General features: G+C 45.1%; 1 protein-coding gene across 1 annotated transcript in view; it reads left to right on the forward strand.

The window, feature by feature from the left end:
• Positions 1-21607, forward strand: part of ADAM2 (ADAM metallopeptidase domain 2) — a gene marked incomplete at both ends in the record, with an annotated part of 34485 nt that extends 12878 nt beyond the window's left edge. The window contains 11 exons of the mRNA XM_080926460.1: positions 185-266; positions 1198-1334; positions 2713-2890; positions 5225-5326; positions 6490-6685; positions 9781-9886; positions 12453-12636; positions 14455-14532; positions 14770-14899; positions 20011-20170; positions 21574-21607. Coding sequence (XP_080782586.1) covers positions 185-266; positions 1198-1334; positions 2713-2890; positions 5225-5326; positions 6490-6685; positions 9781-9886; positions 12453-12636; positions 14455-14532; positions 14770-14899; positions 20011-20170; positions 21574-21607 — 1387 coding nt within the window. The remainder of the gene's footprint in view (positions 1-184; positions 267-1197; positions 1335-2712; positions 2891-5224; positions 5327-6489; positions 6686-9780; positions 9887-12452; positions 12637-14454; positions 14533-14769; positions 14900-20010; positions 20171-21573) is intronic.
• Positions 21608-21913: the final 306 nt, after the last annotated feature.

A 21913-nucleotide genomic window follows, 5' to 3' on the forward strand; every position in this document is an offset into this window, starting at 1 on the left:
ACTTTCTACTTTTTAGTTGATGTGATCGCTTTTTAGAGAAGGCAGGATCACTGGGCACATCCTAGCCCATGCCAGGGGTTTGACTAGCTGAGAAACACTAAAGCCTGCCTTGTGAAAACAGAGTGTTCATTTTACTGTCCTTACTTTTGCAAAACTCTGTGATTGTATTCCACTTTCAATTCAGCTACAGGAACACTACCGATTACGTTGGTGCCACCTACCAAGGGAAGATGTGTGACAAGAACTATGCCGGGGGCGTTGCTCTGGTATGCTGGGCCTTAATCTGCTTGATTAAAATGTACGATGGGGGGGGGGAGAGACCTCCTTGCTTAAGACTGTTTGCTCCTCTGCAGAGGACCCAGTTCGGTTCCCAGAACTCACTCACACCCTCGGCTCACAACCAGCTGTCACTCCAAGGGATTCGATGCCTTGTGACTTCCATGAGCGCTCTCTCTCTGTGTCTCTGTCTCTCTGTCTGTCTGTCTCTCTCTCCCTTTCATTAAAACTCTCCTTCCTATACGGCTCCTAGGGCTTGGACACTGGTGTGGGCCTGACCCCATCTCACCTTGGTGCTTCTGACGTAGAACCTGCTCCTTGCCTTTACATTTGTGTTTATATGATGTCTGCTGGAGTTCCAGAGACACAGAATAGGATGATCTCCCTCTAGGAGGCAGGATGGAGAAGAGTGGAGATGGGAAGGAGAGAATTCTTGTTTAAAAATCATAAATGGTATTTTGGGGAAAAAAATGTAGCCTTTATTTTATGGAGAAAGTGACTTCCTTGGTCTCTAAGGGTTGGGCATAGGACTTCCTCAAACATTCACATGTCTCACGCACACGCACGCACACACACACACACACACACACACGTCACACATACATACACACACACATACACACACGTCACACACACATGCCACACACACATCATACACACACATGCCACACACACATCATACACATACACACACGTCTCACACACACACACATCCTGCAGCAAGGGCTTCACTGGTTAGCAAAGAGGAAGAACAGGTCTGTCTAAAAGGCAGACTGGGTCCCATGGACAGTCCAGCTGTAGAGGACTTAAAAGCCTAAAATTTTGCAGGCAAAAAAACAGTGGTTTCCACAGAAGCCGCAGGTAAAATGCCTCCCACAGCGTGGACACGCACATTTGTGGTCTGGTGTGTTTTCTTTCCAGCACCCCAAAACTGTAACTCTGGAATCACTTGCGATTATTTTAGTTCAGCTGCTGAGCCTCAGCATGGGGATAGCATACGACGATGTAAGCAAGTGCCAGTGCGGAGTGCCGATCTGCGTGATGAACCCGGAAGCGCTGTAAGCCGTGACGTCGTGACGTCGTGACGTCGTGACGTCGTGACGTCCACGCCTCGCCCCTGCCCTTTCTATCAAGCTAACTCCTGTTAGGGAAAGCTAACCTGTTAGAAACCGCGCATCTTAATAGGTTTCTGTTACTGTGATAAGAAATGCCTCCATCAGAAGCAACGTGAGGAGGGAAGGGTTTATTTCACATTTCGTTGTCATGGTCTATCCCTGAGGGAAAAAAACAAAATGAAAAAAGAACAAAACTGAAAAAAATAAAAACAGAAGCATAGACCTGGAGGTAGGAGCTGAAGCAGAAGTCAAGGAGGAGTCTGTCTCTGCCTGCTTTCTTACAGGACTAGGAACACACTACCCACAGTGGGCGGAGCTATCCCACTTGGAGCGCTGATCAATAAGATGCCCCACAGACAGGCTCACAGGGAAAACTTCTGGGAAGCCTCCCTTCTGTGGCCTGTTCCTTACCCCTTAGAAGTTCAATAGAACGTCCTTTGTGTTTTATTTAGAAAGGGGTGTGTGTGTGTGTGTGTGTGTGTGTGTGTGTTCCATGCACACGCCACTGCGTGCATGTGGAAATCAGAGGACCACTCTGAATTATCTCCCTCCACCTATATATAAGTCTCCAGGATTGAACTCAGGCTGGTGCGGTAAGCAACCTTATCCACTGAGCTATCCTGCCAACCATCAATTGCTTTTCCTTCCATTGCTCTGTGGTATTTAGATGAGAACCATAGGGGTGAGGTGGCTCAGTGGTCACAGCATTAGCTGCAGTACCTGAGTTCAATCCCTGGATCCTACTCAGTCAGAAAGGTCCTGCTCCTACAAGTTGTCTTCCAACCTACACGTGTGCTGTGACCCATCCAGGGCCACACATGTCACATGAATAGGAATCATGTGACAGTGGCTGGAAATGTATAATCGATCCCATTGTGTGTGGTTCATATAACTGAAAGCTATTGCCTGCATGCGTGTGCATGCACACATACACAAACCTGAACACACGTGAATATGCACATACACATACATGTGCATATATAGAGTCACCTACTGGACTTACAGAGTTCAGGTGTAAAGGTAGAAGATAGAAGATACAGGAGTTATTTTGTAACTACAAAGCCAAGTTGGGAGGGATCTCCTCTGACTAAGTGTAGGCAAAGACAAGAAGGTTGTTTGCTTTTCTTGAGGTAAGGGAGCCTCAAAGTTCAGAAGTCCTTGTAGGAAAAGGCAGGGACAGCTTCAGAAGAAATGACGTTCTGTGTAAGGTAACGGTCTAGACACTCCTTGGGAGCACTTGCTTACTGATTGGTTTTATTCTAAGGGTAGATGGTCTTTGGAAACTCTGAACACAGACACTTGACATTCGGGCTCTTTTCAGTCATGCTAGTGGCGTCAGGACCTTCAGTAACTGTAGCATGGAGGACTTTTCCAAGTTCATCACCAGCCAAAGCTCCCACTGTCTTCAGAACCAGCCGCAGCTACAGCGGTCTTACAAGATGGCGGTCTGTGGGAATGGAGAGGTGGAAGAAGGAGAAGTTTGCGACTGTGGAAAAGAGGTCAGTGTGGCCTGGGGACAACGCGGCCAGAATGGCCACATCAGAGAATGTCTCTACCATCCCTTTGTTGGCCTGCTTCACTTTTCACAGTCGTCATTCTACAAAGTCCTTCGTGAGGGACACAAGGACACTCGAGAGTGAACGTCTTGGCATATGGCTCACTGGCTGGTGGATTATTCATACAAATAATCCATCCGATACATTTGCCCTCTGACTCACCCTGGTTGGTATATAGCTGACACCTACAGAGATGGAGCACAACGACCGTGTGCAAGTTGACGAGTTGGTGGTGAAGGCCACCACAGCTAAGCCCGCCCACTCACAGCATCAACGTGCTCTTTACTTTTTCCTAGCATAAGACTTCTTAGTCCATGCTGGCCTCAAACTCAAAACATCCTGTTCCAGCTTCCCAAGTACTGAAATGGCAGGCTTGCTCACACTACCAGGTCTGGCTTATCTTTCCCTGTCTCACCTACCCCACCTCTTCCTGCCTCTCTTCTTCCTCCTCCTCTCTAGCTCTCTCCCATCTCTCCTCTCCTCCCCTTTCTCTCCTTTCCTCCTCTCCAATCCTTCCCTTTTCCTCCCTCCCTATGACATTAGCATGTAACAACTTAGCAATTTGCAAGCACTTTGGATGTGTATATTTTCTTGCAACTGTATGAGATAGACAGTCTCTGCATCTCCATACTGGAAAGCAAGAACTGAAATTTATGTCATTAAGTATCTCTTACAAGCATATTGCCTTAATTTCATTTCTGTTACCACGATAAGATGGCCTGACAGGATCAGCTTAGGAGGAAGGGGGTAAGCTAAAATAAACCCTTTGTCTCTAAACTCTTGTAGAGTGGTAAGAATGAAACTCGGTGCCAAGCAAGCCCTCATTTCTCTTTCTTCGGTAAGGATTAGGACCCAACTACTTAGCAAACACAATATAGTCTATTACCTACAGTCATTACTGAGCACTGGACCTCCAGAGAGTGTTCATCTCACTAATCTGCTGGTGACTTTCCTAGACCACTGTGTCCCTATCCTTCTATGCCCCTTCTCTTCCCGCTTGGATCTGACAATAGTGTGTCTCAGCTTTGTCACGTTCCTAACTGAGTTCTAACCACTGAGCTATCCCTTCCCCATAGATGCCCATGTAGTGAGCAAGAGCAATGACATTCCCTTGGCAGAACAGTTGTGCAAAGCACAGAAACCTTCCAGTACTCTAATGTATGTCTTGCTGGAAGACACACCAAGCAGCTAATTCCTATCTGCTTACTGACAAGTTTTCCCAACTTACCATTTCAAACCCCTGGGGATTAAAAGTGTGTGTGTGTGTGTGTGTGTGTGTGTATGCACCATCTAAAAATACCTCTCCTTTCTTATTTCATTAACCCTAATAGTCAAAGCTGCACCATCTTCCAGCCCTTCATGAAAAAATTAAAATGAAGTAAACCGCTAGATTTGGCAGTGTTCCACCCACAGTCCCGACACTCAGGAGGTAGGGATGGAAGCAGAAATTTCTAGCATTCAAGGCTAGCTTTGACTGAATGCCTTTGAGGCCATCATGTGTTAATGAGACCGAGTATCAAAAGAAAAAAAAAAAGATAGGGCCAGAGAAACGGCTATAAGAACGTTTGCTGTCCTCCAAAGACCTAAGTTCAGTTTGCAGCATCCATATGGTATTTCAGCCCAATTCCTGCTCCTGAGATCTGATGCCCTCCTGTGGGCTTGCTGTACCCCCCTTCTCTATCTTCCTCTCTCTCTCTCTCTCTCTCTCTCTCTCTCTCTCTCTCTCTATCTATCTATCTATCTCTCTCTCTCCTCTTTCTCTCTCTCTCTCCCTCCTTCCCTCCCTCCCTCTCTCCCTCCCCCCCTCTCTATCTCTCTCTCTCTATCTCTCTCTCTCACACACACACACACATATACCTCTTAAAAAAACACTTATTATTAAGCCTTATATTCTTTAGGTTCAAACATGGCACATAAGAAGTAACTGTAGTCTCTCTTTATCCCACATCTTTATTTGGCCTTTATCTAAGGAGGCAAGGACCACCTCACTGTCTCCCCTGCAAAGGATCCTGTGGTACCAGAGGATTCTATTTTCAACTCAGCAAGCTCCATTCTAGAAGAAATGACTAGGATATAACCCTTCGTAGGGGGTCAAAAAAAAATCAAAAGTCTGTAGGGCAAGAAAGAAGTGACTCATCTTCCTTTTGTTTGCCAACATGAAAGGCGAGCACCCATCCGTCCGTCTGTCCGTAGGCTATAAAATGTGTCTGTCACCATTACAGTGTCTGTCCCTGTGAATGGATTCAGATAGCTTCAGGTGTGTTGTCCTCTTTCCAGGGCTGTGAAGATAATCCTCCGCCATGCTGCAACCCCGCCACCTGTAAGCTGTCTGAGGGCTCCGTGTGCGCCTCGGGAAAGTGCTGCGACAGCACGTGCCAAGTAGGAGCCTTTTTCCTTTCCTCTCTGCTTTTTGTAAAGTACGCCTTCTTAATTTTCTTTATGCGTATGGCTGCTTTGTCAGAGGCCAGAAGGGAGTGTCAGTTCCCTTAAGACTGGAATGACAGATGGCTGCAGGGTGTGCCGCGAGAGTACCACACAGAGTTTGGGTTCTCTAGACGAACAGACAGTGCTCTTAGCTCCAACCACTGGGCCATCTCCTCAGACCCAAGCTTTTCCTTTTAAAGAGTATTGACATGTCCAATCTTTTCTTCTGACATTTGTCAGTGGTTAATTTTGATATCACAGGTGTTATTACATTGTCCTTTTCAAAATTAACATTAACTCCTTTTCCAAATTTATTATATTATATTTCATCCTTTTAAATTCTTCTCTATACAATACATTCTATCCTCCACTCCTCCCAGTGTGTGGACACCCCCCTTCATACACACACTCACACACACACACACACACACACACACACACAAGCAAGTCCCCTGTCTTCCATTCCCCTTCAGAAAAGAGCAGGCCACCCAGCGATATGGACCGAATGCAGTGGAACAAGATATAAGACTAGGAACAAACCCTTTTATTAGGATTGGGAGAGGCAACCCTGTTGGAAGGAAAAGGGTCCCAAGAGCAGACAAGAGTCAGAGACACCCACACTCCCACTGTTAGGAGTGCCACAGAACCCTGTGCTACTCGACCACATACACAGAGGACCGAGTGCAGACCACGCCGACTCTGTGATTGCTGCTTTGGTCCCTATGAGCCCCTGCTTAGTTCATTCTGTGGACCATGCTTTCCTGGTGTCCTCTAACCCTCTGGCTCCTACAATCCACCTCCTACGTACACATGCACACACACGCGTGCATGAGCACACACACACACACACACACACACACACATTAGGTTGACCACTTGGGATGAGATTGGATAACCTACCAGAGTGCTTGCCCCTTGGGAGACTTATCCTCTCTCTCTCAACAGTCATTACCTGTAGCTCGTCATCTGGTCATCTGGGGTGGGGCCTTGTGAGATGACCGGTCCTTGCTGGCACGGGTCGGAGCATTTGTTTCTACGTGACCTACACAGTGCACTTCAGGGACAAACATCCCTGCTTCTCTGCTTCCTTATTTACTGTGATTCCCTTTACACATCAGCTGAAGGCAAGAGGGGAGCTGTGCAGGCCGGCCATTGCGGAGTGTGATGTCGCCGAGTACTGCAATGGCACGTCCGAAGGGTGTGACGAAAACTTCTATGTCCAAGATGGGCACCCATGTGATGAAAACAAGTGGATCTGTATTAAAGGCATCTGTCAAAGTGGAGGAAAGCAGTGCCAAGATCTATTTGGCTCCGGTACTTTAATCATTCAGGGTTTTTTTGTTTTTGTTTTTGTTTTTGTTTTTTTGTTTGTTTTTTTCATGTTAACATTCTGTAGGTGCTGAAAAGAAATGTGCTTGGTTTTTGTCTTCCGTACTGAGAATTGTTCCAAGGCCACACCTCCTCCGTGTACTCTGCATCCTCGGCCCACTGACGTCCCCAGCCCGCTCCCACCCCACCCCCTGGCCCTGGCAGCTCTTACTTTTAGAGATAATGTCTTGCTGAGCTTCCCAGGCTAGGCTGGCACCAGACAGGCACTGACTTTGTGATTCTCCTGCCTCGGCTTCCTAAGTAGCTGAGGTTACAAACCTGAACCACCAGAAACAAGAAGGAGATGACCAGGTGATACGTTCAAACTCCAAGGAAGAACGCTGTGTGGCTCATTCAGGAAATGCCCCCTCTTGACCCCGAGGAAAGGAAATGAGCGAAGGGATCCTGGGTAAAGAAAGAGGAACAGTCTTATTTCCAGTTCACAGTTACTCCACTCACGGTGTGGTTGCCAAGTTTCCTGAGAAACTATAACCCACTATGCACTGCTTCTCTCTCTTCCCTCAGGATTTGTTGTTACCTCTTTATGTTTTTTCTGTCCTCATCATCTGGTATGCATGCGCATGCGTGTGTATGTTGCTTTTCATTGTGATATTCATAACACATATCTGAGATACAAGCACCCAAGAAGGAAAAAGTTGGGTTGGAGTAATGGCGAAGTTGGTAAAGTGCTTGTCAAGCACAGTGACTTCACTTTGGTTCCCAGAATCCATGTAGAAAAGTCTAGTAGTTCTAGCAAGGGGAAGGCAGAGACAAGTGGATCTCTGCCTTTTGTCCCTGAGGCTAGGTGACCTCTCAGTGCGGGTATATGGGGTAAGTTCTGGGTAAACTGAGAGATACTGCCTCAAAGCATAAGGTGGAGATCATCTGAGGAAGACACCTAGTGTTAAGCTCTGACCCACATAAGCAGACACTCGAGTGTAGACACAATCATGTGCACACGCCTACATGAGAACACACACACACACACACACACACACACAACTGAGGAAGGAGGATGAGAGGGAGAGACGGAGAGAAGAGAACAGGCTCAGTCTCAGAGGTTCAGTCCTTGGTCCCCTGGCCCTGCTACTTTGAGCACACCATGTGTGGGTGAAATGCCACGTGGTGGAAGAAACTGCCCCTACTTAATGCTAGCCAGGAAGCAGAGGACCGAGCAGCTGCCAGGGGTCTGTGTGTACTCTTAAAGAGCACCTCCCACCTCCTACTCCACACACCACACCTCTCACCCCATCCCCCCATGGTGACTTCACTTTCACCAAATGTTCATTCCAGAGCCAAGCATTTAACACTGAGTCTTTGGGGATATTCAGAATCCAAACTATAGCTCTGTGTGCTTATTTCTTTTTTTTTTCTTTTTAAGTCTATTTAGTACTGTTATTGGTGTGTGAGCCTGTGTGTGTGTGTGTGTGTGTGTGTGTGTGTGTGTGTAGTGCACCACGCAAGTGTCCACATATCATGGTACATGTGTAGAGGTCAGAGGTCAGCTTTGAAGATCCGGTTTCCTCCTCCCGCTGTAGGTTCCTAAGACTGAAAATGAATCTGGTTTGCATGGCAATCCCTCTAACTCTGGGCCACCATGCCAGCCCAACTGGGAACTGCTTAGTGCTCTCAGAGTTTCTTGCAACATGAACTAAGTGTTACATTATCACACAACCCCCCAAAAATCGAATATAAATTTATACCTAATCATCTCCTCCCACTTCTGTCTTTTTGATGTGACTGGAAATTTGTTTATTTTTATGTCTGTGGATGCTGGGAATCAAACTGGGGTCCCCTGAAAGAGCAGTCAAAATTCTTGACCATCTCTCCATTCTACCTACTCCTGATACCTCTTACTTCCTGCAAACAATGCACCCTGGGATCCTTTTTCCATGTGCATGTTAGGAGACTTGTTCTGTCATTTGAACTCAGCTGACTAACTTTGTTCTGCTTATTCCTGAGCTAGACTGCAGATGGAGGCATATCTTTAGTTAGAAGTTGTCGCCCCGGCTTCCCTCTTCCACGGTTGATGGGAACACGGCCTGTGCATCCCACAGACCCCATCAGTCATTATTCTGCTGAACCTACAGGGCGAGGGCAGTTGTCTGGGTTCGCCCGATATTTGTTGATAGCTGATACTCATTGGGCATCAGGCAGAACTTGAAGAGTGTCCCCTGTGGGTCTCCGGGGCTTTGATGGACACTTAGGCAGATAGGAAACTATGATGCCATCAAAGCCACCTCTCCAGACTCTCTTATCCTATCTTGCCCTTGTTTACTTTCAAGAGGAAGCTAGAAAAGAGCCAACAGGGTGTGAAGGGTCAAATATTGTCCCTGTGGCTGTGAAATACTCTGATTCTGCCTGTTTGGTGTTGCTTGCTTGTTTGTTTTGTTTTGTTTTGTGGTACACAAAGAACAGTTTGATGCCCTAACCAAGCTCAAAAATGTTTATTTCTTACCCAAAACCAATTTGGCAAATGGTTCCCGAGACATACGAACCATTAACTTTGGGTTCACTGGCATCTGTAAGCGACTTAACTCAGCACCCCATGTCTGTACAGGGACGCTGTTATGACAGGTCACTTTCCCCCAGCCCAGCAGTGTAGTTGTCAAATGTCCCCATCAGAGGCTTCAACAAGAATAGAACGGACGAAGGTTGAAAACAGAAACTGTTCTCTAAGTTGTTGGGGTCTTGGGAGAACTGAAGCTAGGAAAACTCAGAGCCAAAAAGCAGATGTTGAACTGTTTGATTAAAAAGACATTTACTCACCAGAACATCAATTACTTTTTAAAACTAGCTTTTTGTTGATGTGTATGGGTTATTCACACTACATATTAGGCACTATATCAGATACATGATGTTGGAAGTCGATCACGGGGGGGGGCGGGGGGGGGGAACTGAGCCATCAATTTTCCACTCTATGTAATGCTTGCCTTTTGTGCAAACTCTTTCAGAGCTGCATAGATCTTCGTTCCTTGTTTTAATGCCAGGTATTAAAACCCTCAGTGCGACTGACACTGTCCTGTTTGCCTGGCTTGCAGATGCAGACTACGGCACTAATGAGTGCTACACGGAGCTGAACTCCAAAAGCGACATATCTGGGAGCTGCGGCATCACTCCTACGGGTTACAAGGACTGCGCACCTAAGTATGCCTTAGGAAATGTGACCGGGATCTGTCATTTTACACTTGAAAATGTCACCAGTCACTTTCGCCCGGAAGCAGACTCACACCTGACCATGAAGCCCAACATGGTTAATCCGGTGATAGAAGTCAGTGGTGTGGAAAGAGGCTCCGAGCCATTTCCGACACACCTGAGCTGTTGTCTGGGTTGAACTCCTTTGGCCTGAATCCTCAGCCTGCCTTTTGCCGCTCAGGGTTTTATTTCAACAAAGGTGTGCTCGTCACCCATAAGCATCAGTTTTTTTAAAATCTGTATGCTTTCTCCTTAATTGTATGAGGAATGAGCAAGCCTGACTCAGGGAAACGGCTGTGTGTGACGTGTGCTTCCTGCTTAGCCACAAGGATCTGAATCCAGATCCCGGGTACCCACATAAAAGACAGATGTGCTGGCTTACTTTGGTATAGAGAACATGTGGCATATGACCCCAGGTTCATTGGGTGCCCCTGTCTTTAAAAGTAAGGTGAAGAGGAATAGAAAAACACCTATCATTGACCTACAAACTCAATACACATGCACACGAGCCAGTAGACTCTCATACGTAGCATGCACAAAAGCTTGAACAATGCACATACACACGCAATGAGTAGATATTGTTTTTGTAAATCTGTTTTGTGTGTGTGTGTGTGTGTGTGTGTGTGTGTGTGTGTGTGTGTGTGTGTTATTTGCATGGCTGTTTGCCTGAATACATGTCTGTGCACCACTTGCATGTCTGATGCCTGAGAAGGTCAGAAGGTGTCACAGCCCCAATAGCAGGGGTTGTGAGTTACCCACCTAGGTGCTGGGAGTCAGACTTGGGGATGGAAGAGCAGCCATTGCTCTTAGAGGTCAACTCTTCATCCCCAAGGATGGACATTCTTTATAGAGTACAAGACATATACAATTCATGGGACAAATATAATAATGAAAAACTTGTAAGGCTGTGACCCAGGGCACACCAGCCCTTAAACACATGGCGTTTCTGACACATGGTGACATATGACAGTGAGCTGTAGACATACCTCAAGGCTGCCTCAAGCACCTGAGCTCTGGCTCCTTAGAGACCTCTCCTAGGATGTAAGCTTGTGCTCTTTGCAAATGATCCAGGAGACCTTTGCTGTAAAAATAGATGTTTGTTCTCATGAAGCTGTGTGTTCCCATGAACACACGAGGAGGGCAAAGGCTATGGGTGGTCTGTCACACTAGCTGTGTGATGGGCTGGTTGCTGAATGTGTGGCTAGACAGTACGTATGCTCTGTGTGTGGGAGAGAGTACATGTGCATGTGTGTAGTATGCAGATACAACTTGCTGAGGTGCCAGTGTCCTGTTTCCATGTTTTGTGGTTACAGAAATCTGCTCAGTAGACCCATGTCTCACTGGGCTCTCTAGTATAGTTGTGTTTCTCCCTGAAGAACTTCACCAGGAAGGTTTGGGTGACTCCCTCGGGCTGTTATCATCTGCCACCTCACTGAGGCTGCTGGGCTCTGTGTTGCACGCCAAGGGGCGTTTTTTTGCAAAGTGCATCAAAGAACCGAAAGGCACCCAGGTTACTGGTTCTCATGGCCAGCCCTCCAGGCTAAACAAATAAATAACCCTTGGCTAAAGAAGGGACCAACAGGGTGCCTAAGAGACACGACCTCCCAGGTTCCCAGTTTTTTTTTTTTTTTTTTTTTTTTTTTTTCCTTTTCTTTTCTGGGTCTGCATTCTTCTTGTGAATAAGGGTGCATCTGTCTACTGTTCAAGGCCCCAGTCCCATCACGTACAGAAGTCAGCTAGTCCAGTGACAAAGAGATGGGAGAAAATGAGCTTGTGTGATGAGGAGCTAGCTGACTGGAGGGTGGAGGAAGGAGACTGTTTCTAAGGACCATCTTGCCAGGAAGTTGGTTAGAAAGCGGTTTGTACGGGAGACAACCTTCCACGCTGACAAGTAGTCTCTGTGTGTGGAGCAGGGAGAGCTGTACTTCTTTCTCCCATTGACCAGACCATCCCAAGTCTCCTGGTCTGCGTTCTCTTTTTCTCTGCCCATCAGTCTCCATTTTTATTACTGTTCTTCTGTAGCTAATACCCCTTTATTGTCTAGCTGTTTTTGCTTTTTTCTGTTTTTTATATTTTTCTGCACTAGCTTTTAGGGTATATGTGAATTTACTATTTTAATAATATACATGGTGTATGATGGTATTTGAATATGGATTTCAATATTTTATCAGTTGTTAAACCAAAAACAAAAAAAAAAAAAAAAAAAAAAAAGATGGGGGGACCCAGTGGAGTTAGCAACAAGGCCAATTATTCATTTTTTTAAAGTCAGAATAAGCTTAGATTTGACTGTGATTAAGGACCAAATGCAGGTTTAAAAAAGTCACAAACAGTAATCCAGCTAATGGAGCTGATAATTAAGTAGTTTATTATTGTTAGCAATTCAGGAAGGACTCGGTGTGCTATTCAAATCAATTGCCTATAACTTATTTGCCAACTCCAATATTTAAGTTTGTTTTTTTAATTATATTTAAATACTTTTCCATTAAAATAATGGAATACGTTTATCTGTACATTGTAGTGACCGGATGTGTGGGAAATTAATATGTAAATACCAAAGTGAAGACATACTTAAAATCAGGTCTGCCATTGTTATTTATGCCAATATAAGTGGGCACATCTGCATTTCCCTGGAATATCCCAAAGGTCATATAGAGAGCCAGAAGATGTGGGTGAGAGATGGAACTGTCTGCGGGTCAAAGAAGGTAGGCCACCTCCTCTCCCACAGCTCCCCAGTGTCCCGTCCTATGACCTCCGCTCCCAGTAACTCCCCGTGTTGTGTGTTATGTCCTTATTGGTCATATGCCTAGTAACTTGTTCCCTCAAAATGCAAGTGTGCGAGATCGGACATAGAATTTTGGAAAATACAAAACAAATTTCAGAGAGTAAACTAGAATCAAGCCATCGGCTGCTGCTGACGCTGCTATGGACGTCTCATTGATTGGCTGCGTTACACTTTCTGTGGAAGTCACACAGATCCCCAGAAGAAACTATTTCATGGTTCGCCCATTGCATTTTGTTACATTTTCAGAATGTTAGAGAGAGAGAGAGAGAGAGAGGAGGGGGGGGGGGGGGAGATGTCCTTCTGATGTAGTGAATTATCTTTTGATGTAATTATTCTTAAATAATGATGAAAATTAAAAAGGTCACAGAGTAAGGCAAAAACAATTATATTAAAAACAATGGCTTACATGTATTTGGAATGCTTAGTTGTAACTGTCAACTTGCTACATGGGAAGAGAGTCTCAGCTGAGGAATTACCTAGATCAGGTTGGTCCAAGAGCATCCGTGGGGGTGGAGAGGTCGCTCTTTTGGTTGTTAATTGATGTAGGAAGGCATAGCCCCTTGTGGGAAGCACCATTCCCTAGCAGGGGATCCTGAATATTATAAAAGGGAGAAACCTAGCTGAGAGTAGAGAAGCAGTTAGGGCCTGCATAGTTTCATTTCTCTCTGCTTTTGCTTATGGATGGACGTGACTAGCTGCCTGAGTTCCTGCCCTCAGTGAGAGATCATAACAAGTCCTCCCTCCCCTGAATTAATCCACTTCATCTGAAGGCTTGGATAATATTCCATCTCATGGGTAGAAGGAAGGTTACACACACATATGTAGACAGAGCCACAATTTTGTTTCCCAAATGAAGTGTTTAAAAATTCCATCTGTACACCAGAATAGTATGTTGTGCACCATATGCATACAAGGTGAAGACTAAAAACCATTAACTCTGAGTAAAAGCCAAGAGAAACCAGTGACACGGCAGCCGCTCAGCTTGCCTGTGACAACAGGCTGGTGTCACTGGTACTACCCTGATCGTGAACTCTGCAGGCGCACAATCCAGTTGGAATCTTTAGGTCTAGGTCATAACTTTTTTATGGCAGTATCTGTAGAAATAAGAGAACAGGGTCTTTCCTGTTCGTGAGTGCATTAACACAGTCAGCAGGGGTGAGGGTGTGAGTCCCCTCGTGTAACAGCAAGAATGGTAAAAACAAAATAAAACAAAACAAAAAACAAGCCACTGTGAACAGTCACAGCCAGACCTTCGCCAGCTCGCTCCTTCAATTTACTTCCCCAGTTCATTTGACTCCATCCCATAGACTCCCACCTCAAACACCCCGCCTTCAGCTTCATCCACGCCTCAGTCCCTCTGCCCACATCTGCCGTTCTGTCCATGCAGCGAAGCTTCCAACTGATACCCTTAGGAATCGATTGTCTCAAACTGTAATCTCCGAGCGGTGCCCCTTACAATGATGTGTTTGTTTACGTGCTCTCGTGCACTGTCCCAGTTTACCCACGCCCACCCCGACCCCCGGCTCTAGTGGGTACATCTTCACTCGTGAATTTCTGACGATGTTAACCGCGGCCAGCTAAAATTAAATTCCAACATTGCTCATTTGTCCCTTCTCCCCTGGCCAGTTCAACTGGGACAAGGTGACACTTGGAGGTGGTTTTTATCTGAAGGGAGTACAGAATGCTTTCAATTAAGGGGTGAGTCTGGCTGGCCTCTCAGTTACCTTTTCTGTTCTAGGTTTGCTTGAATCAAGAATGTGTAGAAGACACGTACTTGAACTATGACTGTACCCCAGAAAAATGCAACCACCATGGTGTAAGTAGCAGACCTGTGAGTGAGAAAGGGGAAAGTCAGAGAACCTGCTCTGGAGAACGAGACCTAAGTCCCTCTCCTTTCTTCTTTCTCCCTCTTCTCCTCCCCCTCTCTGCCTTCCCAATAATAAGCCACACAGGCAAATGGATGTGATCTTACATAGTCATCACTCTACAAGGCTTCCTGGGTGTGAATGAACCGGGCCGCCTGTCTCAGCCCGTGACTTTATGGTGTTTGCAGGTATGTAATAACAAGAAAAATTGCCACTGTGACCCCACATACTTACCTCCGGATTGTACAACGACAATGGAGTCCTGGCCTGGTGGGAGCGTTGATAGCGGCAACCATCAACGTGCCGAGTCAATCCCCGGTGAGTCTTACTAACAAGGAGAAAACACTAACTCGAGTGTCGTGGAAGAGGGGAGGTGAAACACTTGCCTCACAAATGCAATGGCCTGAGTTCGATCCCCAGAATTCACATAAAAATGCTCAGAGGTAGCAGACTTCAAATCCTGCCACTGAGGAGACAGAGACAGGGGCCAGTCTAAACTAATAATTGGTCACCTCCGGGGCGGGGGGTTCCAAGAATGTTGAGCAGGTCAGTCTACAGTAGCTGCTACAAGGTCCAAAATAGAGAACAGTTCCTACCAGAGGGGTCCATGACTGTGACTTTACTTGATTTTTTTTTTTAATCCAACACTTACAAACACATATTGAAAGTATTCTGTCCTTGTGAACTGAACATTATCAGGAGAAGTGTGTATGGTTTTGGCTCCTGTCCACTACCAACAAGAAACAGGCTGACAAAGCCACCCAGGTATGATGAGGAATTATCAACCGAAAGGTAGAACCAAGAAGCTGGAGTTGAAAATTCTCTTATTTGGGATTTGTGGCTAAGAAAGCTACTGGAAAGAGAGAAAGGAAAGAAAAGAAAGAAAGAAAGGAAGGAAGGAAGAAGGAAGGAAGGAAGGAAGGAAGGAAGGAAGGAAGAAAGAAAGAAAGAAAGAAAGAAAGAAAGAAAGAAAAGGAGGGAGGGAGGAAGGGAGGGATATAGAAAGGAAGAAAGGTAGGAAGGAAGGAAGGAAGGAAGGAAGGAAGGAAGGAAGGAAGGAAGGAAGGAAGACACATTTTTTTGCCTGGAAGAAGTAGCACCTTCGGCAGAGTGGTGGACTAAGCCCTCCCAACTAATTATCTTTGGAGGAAAACATAACCCTGATGGCACGTGTGCAAGCCAACAAAAGTTGCAAAAGAGCATCTTTACAAATGCACAAGTAAAAAACTTTAACATGCTACTAGCTCATGATGTCTCTCTCTCTCTCTCTCTCTCTCTCTCTCTCTCTCTCTCTCTCTCTCTCTGTGTGTGTGTGTGTGTGTGTGTGTGTGTGTATGTGTGTGTGTGTGTGTGTGTGTGTATTAAAAAGTTTAAAATTTCGTATCAGGAGTAGGGAGCTTAGACAGCATATACCAGGCCCTGAGTTCAAACCCAGGTGCCAGCACCATGGAGGGAAGGAAAAGAATCCGTACCAAGGGGTGACTACTGTAAGATTGCAATCCACACAGTTCACTATAGCAACAAAATACAGCAGACCAAGTGGCACTCATTGCAAGGTATTTAGCACTCACTCCTGGGGATTCCGTTGCTATCGTTGCTGTTTTGCCTTGAGACACTCTTTATTCCAGAAGGAATACGTTTGAAGGCCTGATTTTCATAAACCTGAAAGGAACTCGGTTTTCTCACCGCTCCTGCCTTCTCTGTGAAAAGTGTGGTGTCTTTTCCAATAAACTCCGTGTTCCTGGCAATTGTACAACAGGACAGGATTTCAGATTTCCCTCTCTTTTTCAGTTTGTTTGCTGCAGTATTAGGAGCCGCCTTGGGTCACTGTGAGTTCTCAAATAGAGACTCACAGATGCCCAAGCTTTCTAGAATGACTCCAACTCCCTCCAAAATGAGGCCTTTGCCCTGATGCTTTTGTGGAGTTACAGAAAGACCAACATCAGCCTTGGAGAAGTTTCTGACGGTGTCCAAATCCACTTTTAGAAGCATCACACACTGGCCATGTGAAGGAAACACTACAATGTAAATCACATACTTTTAAGACCAAATTGTCCCCCAGTGAAGCCAATTATCTGACCAAGACATTGGAAGGGTTCTTCCTAAAACCAAACTAACCAGGCCTGGAGAAATTAGCATGGCCGCTGTACCTACCATGGCCTCCTTGCAGCCGGTGCCAGCCTTTTCCATGAGGCACAAGGGCACGGGATTCCAAGATACCTTGTCATTCCTAACCATGTTGTCTCCTCAACAGAACTTTGCCAGGTGCTCCATCAGTGGGTGCCCGACAACCTTGGCTTTGGCCCTTTAGTCCCAGACCTCAGACTAAAGACCCCTGTCAGCAATGGGGACCCACAAAAGAAGGTTAACACCCCACCCCAATATATGGAATGCTTGACCATCAACAGAAACCCGAGGGATTTGTCACCTCAAGGACAGCAGTCACTCTGTCCAAGTTCAGGTGCCCGGAATTATGTGTGGACCAGGAGCTGGGAACAGAAATACAGAGGAGTCAAACTGCCTGACTTTGTTAGTGGAGGCAGCTGGCTCCATCCCATAGACCCTGAGGAGATACAGGCAGTAAAGAGACACCACAAACCTCAAGAGGAAGCTGAGATGGGACCCCATGAGGGATAGGCCTTTTCTCTGTAGGTCCCTGAGACAAAGAGCAGGGAACCCAGACTGTCTGCCCCCCACCCAATCGTTAGAAAAGGAATGGCCTCATCCTTTGTGCCTGGACCTGGGAAAGGCAAAAAGAACCTTAAAGATGCCCATCATGTTGGAAGGATGCATGGCTTGTCTGGAACTCCCAGTTTTCCTGACTCTGCCTCCTAGTGTGGAATTGCAGATGGCCTCCAGCATCAACCAGTCTGTGAGATGCTCTTTTTTTTATTTTTTAATAATCTTTTATTTCTTAATGTTCATATTTTTTAGTTTTTTTAATTGGATATATTTTATTTACCTTTCAAATGCCATCTCTTTTCTGAGTTTCCCCTCCATAAGCCCCCTCTCCTATTCCCCCTCCCCCTGATTCTATGGGGGCACCCCCTACCCACCCATCCCTTCCCACCTCCCTGCCCTGACATTCTCTACACTGAGGCATCCAGCCTAAGCAGGACCAAGGTTTCTCTTCCCATTGATGCCCAACAAGGCCATCCTCTGTTACATACACAGCTGGAGCCATGGGTCCATCCATTTGTACCCTTTGGATAGTGGTTTAGTCCCTGGGAGCTCTGGTTGGTTGGTATTGTTGTTCTTATGGGGTTGCAAACCCCTTCAGCTCCTTCAATTCTTTCTCTAACTTCTCCATTGGGGACCCTGTTCTCTCAGTTCAATGGTTGGCTGTGAGCATCTGCCTCTGTATTTGTCATGATCTGGTAGAGCCTCGTAGGAAACAGCTATATCAGGATCCTGTCAGCATGCACTTCTTGGCATCAGCAAAATTGTCTGGGTTTGATGGCTGTATATGGGCTGGATCTCCAGATAGGGCAGTCTCTGGTGGCCTTTGCTTCAGTCTCTGCTTCATACTTTGTCTCCATATTTCCTCCTGTGGATATTTTTGTTCCTCCTTCTAAGAAGGACTGAAGTATGTGCACTTAGGTCTTCCTTCCTCTTGAGCTTCATGTAGTCTATGAATTGTATCGTGGGTAATTAGAACTTTGGGGCTAATATCCACTTATCAATGAGTGTATACCATGTGTGGTTTTGTTGTGATTGTGTTACCTCCCTCAGGATGATATTTTCTAGTTCCCCCATGGGATGTTCTTAAAGCAGCAACTAGTACAATACTTGGAATTGAAAATAAAAAATCAGGAGAGAAATTGAGATTCCTCACCTGCCACAAAGTAGTAATAGACAAACAGGGGGTGAGCTGGTCAGACTGAAAAAGGATATCAAAATATTGAAACCAACACATCATGGGATAAGCAATATCTATTTCCCCATAAAATTAGGATCAAAACTGAGGCTGGAGAGATGGTTCAATGGTTAAGAACACTGACTGCTTTTCCAGAGGTCCTGAGTTCAATTCCCAGCAACCACATGGTGGCTCACAACCATCTGTAATGGGATTCAATACCCTCTTCTTGTATGTCAGAAGATATTAACAGTGTATTCATACATAAAAGAAACAAATACCTCTTTTTAAAAAAATTAGGAGCAAAGCAGTGAAGTCTGCTTTCTGTGTATGTATTTCATAAGCTTCCTATGCCCTGGGCCCTAACCTAAGGAAAGAACAAGAAAGGAACAAAAGACTGAACAAGATGAAATGTTGTTGCTTTCCCTGTGTGTGTGTGTGTATGTGTGTGTGTATATGTCTGTGTGTGTGTGTGTGTGTGTGTGTGTGTGTTACAATTAATCACAGAGAAACTCCTAACAGATTTCAAAAAAAAGAAAAAGAAAAAAACATCTCTCAAAGGTCTGACTATTTAGCCCTGGCTGGCCTGGAACTCACAATGTGTATGAAAATTATGTGTATGTCTTGCGGGGGTGCAGTATGTACATGTAAGTGATGTCGATTCTGTATAAAGTAGACCATTGATCTAAATATAGGAACTAAAACTACAAATATTTTGAAAATAATCTTTGAAAAAACATTTGTAAGAGAGGATAATAAAAACATAACAATTTCTTAATAAAACACAATTTAGACCTAAAATATTATACACAGCATTTTTTTACTAGAAATAAGAGTTTGAGAACACCCCTCTGGTAATGGATTTCACATTTCCATTCATTCTGTCTACATGATTATACAGAAATTACCTAGAATTGAAGTCCCCAATGGACTGGAGAGATAGCTCAACTGTTAACAGCACTTTTTGCTCTTGTTGGGGAGCCAAACTTGGCTCCCAGTACCCATAGAGTGGCTCACAGCCCTCTGTAATTCCAGTTCCAGAAGAGGGGACATCCTCTTCTGGTCTCCTCAGTTGCCACTCACACACAGGGGGCACATACATACAAGCAGACAAACACTCATGCACATGAAAATGTCTTAATCCCTTAAAAAGATATAGACAAGGGGCTGAAGAGATGACCCAACAGTTAAGCACACTGACTGCTCTTCCAAAGGACCTACGTTCAGTTCCCAGCACCTACAAAGCAGCTCACTGTAGACTGTAGTCTGTAACTACAGTTCCAGAGGATCCTCATACAGACAGGCATACAAACAAAACACTGATACACATCAAACAAACAAAAAAGGTACATACGGGAAGAAAAGCCAAGACAGAATCTCACACAGGATTTGAAGACCTTGAGGGTGGGAACTCCAGTGCCCTTGTGTTACCTGCATCATATGCAAATGTGTTACTTACACAGCTAACTTAACAGTGTAACATGTGTTCCAAAGGTCACAGCAAGCACACAACAATATCGATTGTTACATTCCTGGCCATTGTTCTAACCCCTGGTAACTTTTCCTTTGCTAGAACGGCCCTACGTTGCAAGTGCTTACCGCTCCAAGTCTGCACGGTGGCCATTTTTCTTGATCATCCCTTTCTACGTGGTAATCCTTGTCTTGATCGGCATGCTGGTAAAAGTCTATTCCCAGAGGAAAAAATGGAGGATGGAAGACTTCTCAAGTGAAGAGTGCGTGGACGTCATACCTGCTTTCTCTCATAATTAGCTGGCATAATGGGTTACAGACATAGCTCGTAACTCATACCTTAAATTTTTCATGTGTAGAAACTGGGTGGTTAACATATTAATGATCAATATGATGAATAATTGGGTATTTTTAAACAATAGGCTTTAATCTTAAAAAAAATTAGTGGGTATTAATGATCAATATAATAAATAATTGGGGTATTTTTTTAATTATCAGGTTTAAATCTCAGAAAAATTTAGTGGGTATGAAAATACCACATCAAGATCTGTTGGTTTTGTTTTGTTCTGTTTGTATTGCTAAGAACAAACGGGGGTAGAGGTGTGGGACCCAAAAATCCTTGGACTTCTTTAGGGGTAAAAGTCTATGTAAATTGCTATCTTCTGCTTATTAATTTTAATTGTTAAATGTGTGTTAAGAATTCCTTAATCTTTACTGTTTCTCCATTGTTGTTTTGGTATGCTATTTTGAAAAAGGTGACTGAGACTGAGGAAATTCATTTTTCCTTTTAATCAGTGTCTCAGTTAGGGTTTTACTGCTGAGAACAGACACCATGACCAAAGCAACTCTTATAAAGGACAGCATTTAATTGGGGCTGGCTTACAGGTCAGAGGTTCAGTCCATTATCATCATGGTGGGAGCATGGCAGCATCCAGGCAAGCATGGCGCAGGCAGAGCTGAGAGTTCTACATCTTCATCTGAAGGACTAGGAGAAGACTTGCTCCCAGGCAGCTAGGATGAGGGTCTTAAAGCCCACACCCACAGTGACACACCTACTCAAACAGGGCCACACCTTCTAATAGTGCCATTCCCTGGGCCAAGCAGATACAAACCAGCACATTCAGTTTTAACTTTTTTTAAAACATAAATGGGGAACTGAGCAGCCAAAATTAAAAGACAGAGAACTAATTTAGAATAATAGGACTAAAAGACATGACCACAGCACGGTGCTGCACATTTGTGGCAGGCAGACTATGAGTTCAGGCCAGCCTGGCAGCAAGTCCCAGCCCAGACCTGAGTGACACAGTGAGTCTCTGTCTCAGGAAGGAAACACCTGCCAGGCCAGCACTTCGATGATCCCCCAGTTAGCTGGCTTTCTCACACCACCCAGGCCTACCCCTCCTAGGGACCCACAGCCAATCTGACAGAAGCAGCTCTTCAAGTGGGATTCCCTTCCCCTAGATGACTCCAGGTTGTTTCAAGTGGACAAGAGAAACGGAGCTGGCTGAGGATGGGGTGGGGGTGGGGGATGACCTATTACGTGAATGGCAATGGATAAAGGTGAAGGTGAGCAGCCCCTGAAGCTTAAGGGCAGTGTAAGCCAAAAATGCTGAGAATCTGGGAATTGGGTCACTGTCTCTAAGGCATTGTCTCTGTTTCTATGCAGACAATTTGAAAGTGAAAGTGAATCTAAAGACTAGCCTGGACATCAACGACTCCACAGTGTCACGGTGAGCCTCCAATATTCCAAGGGAAAGAGGGAAGGGGGAAGAAAAGTGCGTGAGATATAAAATAACGGACGATGGCCATACAGTTCTATATAATACAAACGACTACACAGTAATCTGCAGTATTATCATTTATAACAATAACGATATCACAATTCGGCATTGAGTTACATCAGACTCTGTCTCAGAACAAAATCATTATGCTTTCAGTTGCATCCTTTTAGAATTAGTGAGTTGAAAATGTTGGTTAAAGTCAAGTAAAGAGACTTGAGTTGCCCT

This window comes from Micromys minutus (genome assembly GCF_963924665.1).
Source record: "Micromys minutus genome assembly, chromosome: 12".
Lineage (NCBI taxonomy): Eukaryota > Metazoa > Chordata > Mammalia > Rodentia > Muridae > Micromys > Micromys minutus.